The sequence below is a fragment of the Alternaria infectoria genome (genome assembly GCF_024043175.1).
Source record: "Alternaria infectoria strain BMP 0036 chromosome Unknown scaffold_17, whole genome shotgun sequence".
NCBI classification, from domain to species: Eukaryota; Fungi; Ascomycota; class Dothideomycetes; order Pleosporales; family Pleosporaceae; genus Alternaria; species Alternaria infectoria.
Window position 1 is genome coordinate 328,956 of NW_026250706.1, and position 10,367 is coordinate 339,322.

General features: G+C 55.4%; 1 protein-coding gene across 1 annotated transcript; it reads right to left on the reverse strand.

Annotated features, from left to right (window-relative positions):
• Positions 1-214: 214 nt before the first annotated feature.
• PKS1 (Type I Iterative PKS) lies at positions 215-6,796 on the reverse strand (the record flags this gene model as incomplete). The annotated part of the gene is made up of 3 exons (XM_051499904.1): positions 215-259; positions 313-6,472; positions 6,519-6,796. 3 exons carry the CDS (start codon positions 6,794-6,796, stop codon positions 215-217), a joined length of 6,483 nt encoding a protein of 2,160 aa, XP_051349917.1.
• Positions 6,797-10,367: the final 3,571 nt, after the last annotated feature.

Consider the following 10,367-nt stretch of genomic DNA (forward strand, 5'->3'; position numbering starts at 1 on the left):
AAGCGCAGCGTGTGCGTAAAGTAAAAGACAAATGAAGCCACAAGAAGGTAAAATCCCAACGCCATCAAGTCATGACAGCTTCGCCAGCGCCATGCCAAAGACAAGTAACCGAGAGCCCAACGCCAACATCTCGATATTCAACACTTGAACAAAGGAGATGCATGCAATTTGCGATATACACAAAGTCTACGAGTGAATGAATGCGAGTCGAAGCTTATAGCTTGAGACCTTGCTGGATGAGCTTGCCTAGTGTGACACCCTGATATGCTGTTAGTATGTCGTTGAGGATATAGTAGGAGTGGAGTAACTTACGTGCTCACCCTTCATCATGGTGAAGTGGTTACCGCCCATGACGGCGTATTGGAAGTTCTCCTTGGGGAGAAGCTGTGCCCAACCGTTGTCGGAGAAATCGGTACGGTTGTTGAGCAGCCACTTCATGGGCGCTGGGTCCTCTCCCTCACCTGGGGGAGGGCGGGGGTCCTCAGGGTTGGGGCAGACACCGTCGGTGCACCAGATGGCGAGGACAGGAGGGGCGATTCTGGGGTTCATGGGCTTCGGGTCGTAGTCCTTGAGGTTCTGGATAGCGGACGCGAAGTGAGGAAGAAGCCAAGAGGGAGTACCGCCGGGCTTGCCAGTACCGAGAAGGCCTATCTGATCGAAGAAGATGTGGAGACGAGCGGGAAGAGGGTCAAGAGCGACAGGGCATGGGGCGTCGATGAGAACGAGGTTCTCAACTTGCTCTCCAGAGTTGACGAGTTGCTGAGCAACCTCGTAGGCCATGACACCACCAGCGGACCATCCACCGACGATGTACGGGCCCTGAGGCTGACGACGCTTGATCTCAGAGAGATACAGGCGAGAGACACCTTCAACACCACAGCTCCACTTCTCGGGGCACTTCATGAACGGGCAGTTGAGTCCGTACACAGCCATGTCGGTAGAGATGTTGGGGATGGAGATGTAACTGGTTGCGCTGCCGGAGCCATCAGGGACCAAGAAGAACTTCTTGGTGGCGATCTTGGGGTTACCCTGAAGGAGGACAGAGGTGGCCGGGGGAAGGTGGGAGACATCAGGAAGGGAAGCGAGCTTCTTGTTCACCTCAGCGAGTTGAGGGGGTTGGGCCGAAACCTTAGCAGCGGGTTTGGCAACCTTGGCCTGCTGCTGCGGCTTGGGGCGCATATCAAGAGCAGTCTCGATGTCTTTGATGGTGACATTGACAGTGAGAAAGTCAGCAGGAAGATCGCGACCGGTAGCCTCGCGCATGGAGCCGAGAATGGTGAGACTCATGAGGGAGTCCATGCCAATGTCAGTGAGGTCGAGGTCATCGGTGATCTCAGAGACATCAACACCCATCTCTTCGGCGACAAGCTTGCGCGCGAGACTGGCGCCAGCCTCGGTGGAGGTCTTGACTTCTTCCTCGCCATCCTCGCTACCTGCTGAGCTGGCGGGTGTGTCGTCATTCTCTTCGGCAGCCTCGAATGGGGTGGAGTCGGAAGGCTCATCGGAAGTATCGGAGGAGTCGTCCTCAACAACGACAGCGCCATCGTATTGAGAGAAGTGCTTCTTCAATTCTCCGACCGTGGAGCAGTCAGTGAAGAGAGTAGAAGGAATGTCCATGTCAAGGTCCTCGCGGAACCTGGCGGAGATGGTCAGAGACAGGAGGGAATCGACACCGAGGTTCTCGAATGCAGCCTCGTCGACCAGCTCAGACATGTCGACATCGATCTCTTCAGCCACGATCTTCATGACCTTGGAGGTGACACCAGCGGGTGCGGCAGTCTTGACAGCCTTCGCGGCCTTAGCAGGCTTAGCGGCGGCTTTAGCGACAGGCTTGGCTGCCTTGGTGGCCTTGACTGGTGCAGCAGCGGGAAGCGCCTTGGGGGCAGGCTTAGCGGCAGCCTTACCGGCGGGGGCAGCAGCGGCCTTGCCAGAAGGTGGCATCATGATGTTGAGAGCGCGACGGGGGATGTTCTGGAACTTGAGGCCCATGACCATACCGATGATCTCAGCGCCGTCCATGATGTAGACATCACCGACGGAGATGTTGCCAGGAGCAGGCTGCATGCGGACGTAGGAGCGGTACTTCTTCTGGGGCGAAAGCTTTCCTGCAATCTTGATCGATCCCCATCCGTGCGAGATGTAGACGGAGTTCTCAGAGTCAAGATGGTCGGAGGCATTGACAATGAATCCCGAAAGATGTGCCAGAGAGTCGATCCAGTATGGTGAGCACAAGAATTCTCCGTCGGCCGCAGTGGTCTGGAATTGGACCTGAGCGGTGGCTTCGGTCTCCTTACCGTCAAGGATGACTTCTTCCATGCCGCGGTAGTTGTCGGCGTAAGTTACAAGAGCCTTGAAGAGCTTGTAAGCCATGCCACGGAGAACCTTGTGGGCGGCACCAGTCTGGAGCTTCTGCTCGAGGCTGTTGATCTGAGCCTGCACCATGTACTGAATGCGACCCCACTCTTCCTTCCAGGCGTCGATGGACTCGTACTTGACGATACCGACAGCATGCTCAGCAAGGACCTTGGAGCCATCGGCAGAGACAGTGCGGAAGGTAATCTGGACTTGATCAGTCTCTAGATCTGCGTTACCCTCAATCTGCAAGTGCTGGCCACTGGCTGGAGGAGGGTACTGAGGGATGAGGGTCTTGGTGACCTCCATGGAGCAGACGTTGAGGCCAGGAGTGGCGGTGCCAGGACGAAGCTGCTGGTAGAGATAGTCCGCGACAGTCATGGCCTGGTCAGCGTAGAGAGAAGAAGGCGTAAGAGGTGTGCCATTGACCTGATGACCAGTGATGGTGGCCTTCAGCTTGGGGTCAGAAAGATCTGACTGTACGACAACAGTACCAGAGTTGGCGTGGAGCTCTTCCCGAACGATCTTGTGGCAGGAGGTAGTGGACAACTTGGATGGAGCATCCATAGCTGGCGCAGCCTCAATGGCCTTGACGGCGGTGGGAGCTTCAAGGACCTCGCCCTTGGTAAGGGTCCAGTTGTTGTGGTAGTCGAGCCAGTACTTCTTGGAGTCGAAAGCGTATGTGGGAAGAGTGTACATCTCATGTGCATCATTAAACTTCCTGTGGTACTCGTTGAAGTCGACGTAGACACCAGCAAGGTAGAGGGTAGTGATGCTGTTGGAGAGAGTCTTCCACGGGTCCTCGTTGCGGCGGAGAGATCCAGCTGCGACAGGTGCTCCACCAAGGGAAGACTTCACCATGCCACTGCAGACAGGATGAGCACCGACTTCGAGCCAGGCAGTCTTAGCATCGAAGAGCTTGTCATTCTGACCAGTCGTGAGAGCGGTCCAGAAGTTGACAGTCTCACGGGCGTGGCGGGCCAGGTAATCCGGACCAATGATACCAGCCTCGCGGATGATCTCGCCAGTGAGAGGCGACATGACCGGAACGACGGGGGCGTTGAAGGTGACAGATGCAGCTGCGGCCTTGAACTTCTCGAGGATGGGCTCGACCTGGGCTGAGTGGAACGCGAAAGGAACGTTCAGCTTCGTGGCCTTGAAGCCCTTGGATGCGAGCGCCTCGTTAGTGGAGTCTACCAGATCAACGGTACCACAGAGAACAGTCTCTTCGGGACCGTTCATGCAGGCGATCTCAGTCATCTTATCTCCGAGAGCGGCGGTGATAGCTTCAACGCTGCCCTTGACGGCAAGCATGCCGTGAGTGTTGGCAGTGCACTCCTGTTCGAGGAGTTGAGCACGACGACCGACGAGGAGAACCATGTCGCTGGCAGAGATGACGCCGGCAACGTGAAGAGCAGCGTATTCACCGAGACTGTGACCAATGACAGCTACTGGCTTGACGCCCCAAGAGGCCCACATGCGAGCGAGGGCAACCTGAATGCAAGCCATACCAAGCTGGACGACGACCGGAGAAAGAGTCGCGACGTCCGTACCTGTCAAGAGAGGAAGGATGGATGGAAGGTCATGCATGCGGGCAACCTTGTCGAGCTGATCGATGTCGATCCTGAAGGTCTCGAGATCTTCGTAAAGCTTTTGACCGAGACCTGTGTACTGGGATCCTTGACCAGTGAAGGTGAAGGCAGTCTTGGTGGGAACCATGGGAAGGGGGCTGTAGGTGTCCTTGATCTGAGCCTGGAGACCGTCCTTGACCTTGGAAATGTCGGACACACAGAATGCGACGCGGTAGTTGTGCTGAATGCGGCGAGCAGTGGTGGTGTATGCCAGGCTGGGGAGAGTGACAGAGGGAGTCTCATCGAGGAATTGCATCAGGTTGTTGATGTTCTTCTTGAGCGAGGAGATGGACCTGGCGCTGACAGTCACCATGTGCATGGTGCGGGGGTCAACACCCTTGGGGGCCTCAGGAAGAGGCGCATCCTCAAGGATGACGGCAGTGTTACCACCGGCAGCGGAGAAGTTGTTCAAGAAGATCTTGCGCTTCTCAGCACCGTTGCGGGGCCATGGAACTTGGGTGGTCGAGATGTGGACATTGCGCTGGCCGAGATCCTTGGGGAAAGTCTTGTTCATGACACCCTTGATACCAACATTGGCAGGAATGGCGTTCTTCTTCATCATCATCAAGACCTTGACCAAGGAGTTGATACCAGAGGCAGCTTCTCCGTGACCAATGTTAGCCTTGATCGCACCCAAATGGAGGGTTTGTTCAGGGCGACGCTGGCGGTGGCGGGGTGCAAAGGCGTTGGTGACGGAAGTCATCTCAATACCGTCACCGGCCTGAGTACCAGTTCCGTGCATCTCAACGTAGCTGATGTCATGAGCATCGACACCGGCGTTGGAGAGGACCTTGTTGTAAAGGTACTCCTGCGCTCCGGCGTGGGGGTGGGTGATGGACACAGCCTCAGCGCTGTGGTTGGTAGCGGCGCCAAGAATACATCCGAGGATGTTGTCCTTGTCGGCAATGGCGTCTTCGTAGCGCTTGAGCACCACTGAACCACAACCATCACCACGGCAGTAACCATCGGCGTCGTTGTCATAAGTCTTGCAGCTGCCAGTCTTCGACAAGAACTGGCCCTTGCTGAGACCGGAGAAAATGTCGGGGTTGGTAAGGACGTTCAGACCTCCAGCACAAGCGGTGTCGCAGTCACCAGCCCAAAGCGAAGTGCAGGCAAGCTGGATGGCAGCGAGCGAAGACGAACAGGCAGTGTCAACGCTGTAGGATGGGCCGGAGAACTTGAAGTAGTAGTTGATGCGACCGGGCGCGAAGGCGCGCACACCACCAGTGATGAAGTAGGTGTCAATGTTCTCAGCTGCGTTGATCTCACGCCAATCGTCGGAAGTCTGACCGTAGAAGGTACCGATGCGCTCGAGCTTCGTCGATGGGGTGCGGTTGGGAACGTATCCAGACATCTCGAGAGCCTCGTATGCGGTTGTAAGGGCAAGACGGCCCATAGGGTCAGTCTGGGCAGCCTCACGAGGAGACATGTTGAAGAAGCGGGGGTCGAATAGACCAGGCTCATCGATGAAGCAGCCGAAGGGCGTGTGGCTCTTGTTCTTGCCCTTGCCAGTAGGATCGCAGTGAGCCTTTGCGTCGAAACGATCCGAAGGCACCTCGCGATGGACGTCGAGACCCTTCTCGAGGAGGTCCCAGAGTGCATCAGGGTTGGCAGCACCGGGGAAACGACCCGACATGCCAACGATGGCGATCTTGTCATTTTGGGTGCGACCGCGGCTGTCATGCTCAGCGGCCACCCAGGAAGTGTGATCGCGGGCTGTGACCGATGACTGTCCACCACTCTTCAGCGCGGAAACAAGGCTGTTCGTGATGGAAGTGACACCGATAGCGGATACGGAGCAGTCTTGGCTAGATGTAGCAGTGACCTGAGACACAACCTCAGAGAGCAAGTTGTCCCATCGAACTGACTCGACAAGGATCTCGCTGAGCGCAGTTCGGATGAGGTCCAATGTGCTGGTGGCAGTGTGGCACTCTCCGGTAGAAGCGGAGTGCACCAGAGAAAGCGGACGGAATTGCTGCAAATGCCTGGTAGCATCCTTGTCGAGAATCTGGTCGATATCGGCCTCAGTGTAAAGGTGGGCAGCATGGTAGGGAGCGTAAACCGGGATGGATACCCGAGTGCAGCCCTTGAAGGCGTCACTCTGGAGCAGGCGCTTGGTGGTGGAGGGCGGGCCGCTGATGGTCAGAGCCATGGTGCTAACGGCGCTAATGTAGGCTTGCGCCAAGGTCGGTATCCGCTGCTCCTGGTGGAACGCAGTAATTGCGTCTTTGGCGGCCTTCTCGGAAATGCTAGTCACGATGGTGGACCATGTCTCCTTGGGAACAGGAGTCTGCTCTAGCGCCTCCTTTGCGGCACCAACGACGGTGCCGGTGCGGAAAGCGATGCGGACGGCCTCAATGGCGAGGGGAAGAAGCTCGCTCAGGGATCGCGCGGAGGCAACAACAGATCCTGCGAGCAGACCAGTGCAAAGACCGACTACTCGTGTGTTTGCCGGGTTCTTCAGGTCTGAGGGATTCTCGGCATAGTATCTAGACAGTTAGCAAAGTTGGCTATGATGCGCAGGTAGGTACTGACCCAATGTAGTGCGACAGCTGCGCAATGGTGACCATGCAGCTCTCTAGCTGAGGAACCTTCAGTCCCTTCGCATAGTATGCTTCGATAAGATCCCATGTTGTCAGAAAGTTGGGAATTTGGTCTCGCTGTGTTCGTGGCAGCTTCTGCACCTCTTCGCGGACTACTTGACTGACTCTGTCGAGAAAGCTCGTCAGGGTCGAGTTGTTCTTCCAGGTGCAGGCCTTCCGCAGGAGCGGGTACTGGTCGGCGGTTTGGTCTCCGAAGATGAGGACGTTCATGATGGCAAGGGTATAAAAGAATTAATAAAAGGTTGGAAAAATAGTAGAAGTTAGTGCCGTATAAGGCAAAAGATCCTCACTGAAGGAGGATGTGGTAGTTGATGGATGGACTTCAAGGTTGAAGTATGGCAAGGGTATTCGATGGAGAATGGAACTCTGATCCAGTAGAGGAGTATGGTACTTGGTGTCTGGGTAGTGGCCCAAGAAACTGGATGAGAATGGATGGGATTGAAAGTCTCTTGGGTCTCGAGGTGCTCCTATATGTATAGGACTAGGAGGGGATGATAGGCGTAAGATGTCAAGAAGGTGGTCAGGGCGTGAATCGCGCGATGACAAGCACAGTGGATGCCGGATCTGTAACATCCATGTATTGCGGAACGAAGTACTGCAGAAACATATTGACGTGAGAGCGAGAGTGGACCGCGGACCACTTCCTGTCTTGGATAGTCCAGCCATGCTCCGAGGGTTAATGGCGTGCAGGTGCCGGGTATGTCGCCGAGTGCCTCCATACCTATTGATAGATGGCGCATGCTAAGTGTGGAGACCAGCGGCTGAGGTATTGAGCCAATGCGTCGCGGATGATAGCAAACATGAGACGTGGGGACCTGGATAGTAGGGGCGCTGTCTCAAATTCGGGGTTAGTGTGTCGGATCCCCTCCCATAAGCCGGGGTCGATAGACATGGCGTCCGTGGGTTCTACTATCAATTACAGCATCTTCCAAGCGAGTTCAGGCTTAGGTGTATGCAGTCAGGATGAATTGATGATGGTAAAGTCGACATGTCGAAGCTGTTCGCAGCAAACCCTGTCGATGTCCATGCTCAGTACTACAGGCACCAAGCAACTGTTGGGTCTGTAAGTCTACCAGGTTCCTCGTGGTGCATCCGTGTCATGCCCTCGTGGCTAATTGTGTTGTTCGGGTCGTCGACACGTTGAACCGAAGTATACCAAGCGATGCTAGGCCAAACCATGGTGTTGATAAGCCAGGAGGCAATATGATACGGCTGCGGATACCAGAAGCTACCGAATCTCAGTCAGCGTCTCGTCAAGCATGCGCCAAATAGAGTGGTTCCACAGCGTTGCAGACGTCAATCAAGCTTCTGGAGTCCCCGCTCGGACTCGTACCTAGGTGGAGGTGCTTGCTGGTAAGGGCTAGCAGGAGGCAAGGCCCACGTCTCGGAAACTGGAAGTCGCATACTCGCACAGAGATCGTCGGAGCGCCAGCTCATCGGGCTGGCCTATTCGGGTTGGTCTGCGAATAAACACATAGGGCAAAACCATTCTTTGGGAGAAAAGTGGATGTTTGACCATGGTGGGGTCTAGGCGTCCAAGCCATCAGCCACACAGTGAGCGCCGTTGACGAACTGCTCGGTGTATCTGCATGGCGCTCTCCCAGTGCGGAATCAGATCGCTGTAGGCTGAGGGATCTTCTTCCTGCGTGTACTACAGTCAGCTCAACTCAGATTCCGGTGTCCCTGTTATCGGCGCCACAGGCGGTAGTCCGGGCGTATAAGGTAGAGCACCCAGTCTAGAGATTACTAGGGTATCTCTGAGCACATCACGGCAGATCCGGGCGGTCCTCGCTTGTTTCCGTGCGTCTCCTGGCGTTGGGTCGTGGTCGAAACGAACGGACTGCAAGCTCGGACGGACGTCGTGAGAACGCGGTCGCGAGGCGTGACGTCCCCTGTAGCATCAATGGGGACTGGCTGGAGGCTGTTGATGAGCTTCGTGGCGCGGCTGGGCCACCCGCGACAGCGTTATCGAGCGTGCTAGAGATGAGCGTGTTCGTGATTACGAGGTGACGTTCATCACGGAGAGCGGAGAACCGAATAAGCAAATCCGCCAACGATCGACGGTGCGTTTTCTGCCATCCCTCACCGCCGCCCACACGTGTCGCCCGCTACCCAGCCACACCTGGCCAACCGTCTGCCACGCCTGTCCCTGACAGCAGCCAGATGCATACCGTCGTGCGAGACTTCATGTTTGACGCTGAGAATAGAACCTCACTTTGTGGATCTCGTTTTGCTACTCTGCGAAACGCGACGGTATGTGGAGTTCGTTCGCGTCGCGAATCGCGTAGCCAATCGCATGTATTGCGAGGCGCAAAGTTAAATCGCCCTGGGTGCTTCGAGAAGCCCTGAAATGGTTCCTCTCGACTCGCGTTTCACACTCTCTTCGACGCCCAAAAGGACCATCGACTCTGTTTGGCACCATGTCGCAGATTATATCGAGTGGTGCTAGGCGCTCAGGTCACTTTTCCTTTTCTACAAGACGCTTTTTCCCCTTTCAGCACATACCCACCGCATCTCCTTCTCTTTTCTTCATTGGAGTTACTTTTCCCCCGCTGCATTGATAGCAGCACTCAGGAACGGCACGTACCCGCGTATAAACACCAACAGCATGAAAAAAGGGGTACAGTGCATGTGATGCAGTTCCACTTCCAATGGTACCTATACTATCAAGTGTCAAACCCAGCTACATACTCTTGATGCGCGCTGCTAGTCCGAGAACATTCCCTTCTGCTAGCGACCGAAGAGTCGCCAGGTGTATCCTGCAGAGCATGGACTTGGTCAACAGCTCTCTCAACAACTACAGGCGAGCATGTGATAGATGCCCGTGTGCTCGCAGGCTATCAGCCAGCTGTTCTACACATTAGCACCGTCGACAGATGCACCACGCACGCTGCAGCTGTAGCGCCGGCCCCACGTCGACCAAAGTTCTTGTCCGGATACATGCAGCGGTACATTGTTGAGAAGAAGGTCCCAACTTTACACGTATCTCTCCACCGTAGAACTAGTCTTGACTGTTAATTTCCCTACCGCCACTACTTCAAGATGCATGATGCTCACAGCAGCAGCCGGATGCTGCACCGATTATGCGTAGCGGGATCAGTATCCACCACAGCCCTTGTCGTGAAAGCAGACTACGGACTGCCATCAACCGATCCTGCAATGCAGCTTGTGGGTATATGCTTGACAGACTTTGCTTACAGCTGGCATCGACTCAATGCCGCAACAGTGATCAACGCGCTCGCCAAATCGTGGCCTCATACAATCATCATCTCGAAGATCGCGACCAGCTTAGACATCTCATATGGACAATTGGTGGGACAGTCCGGAACGTTTGTGTTAGCGTAACGGGAAACGTACAGGGCTCCGTCTGGCCTCATGTCAAGCTCAGCAAATCCCGAAGCAATATTGATGCACACGGGAAGTAAAGGCGGAAGTTAGGAAGAAGCTCGGAAAGGGGCAGTACATTGCGGTATTTGTCCATGTGCCAGTAAGCAAAACTCATCGCTTTGAGGTTAGAAAGTCTCGTGCTCAAAGATATCTTCATCTCGTGACCAGCCGTGGCGGAACCGACTCACTCTTCAAGCCTGTTCGACGACGACTCCAGATAGGCGTTAGATCCTTGCCGTAGCTGGCTAACCCCGCCACCACTGGGAGCATCATCGAAGACTTAGTGCTTCCTCGCTATCTCAACGCAACAAGTTCCCCAAGCGAGGCAATATTCGTCTAGTTCGACGACTAACGGGCCGTAGAGGTGACAAGGGCGGGCCGAAGGCAACGGCAA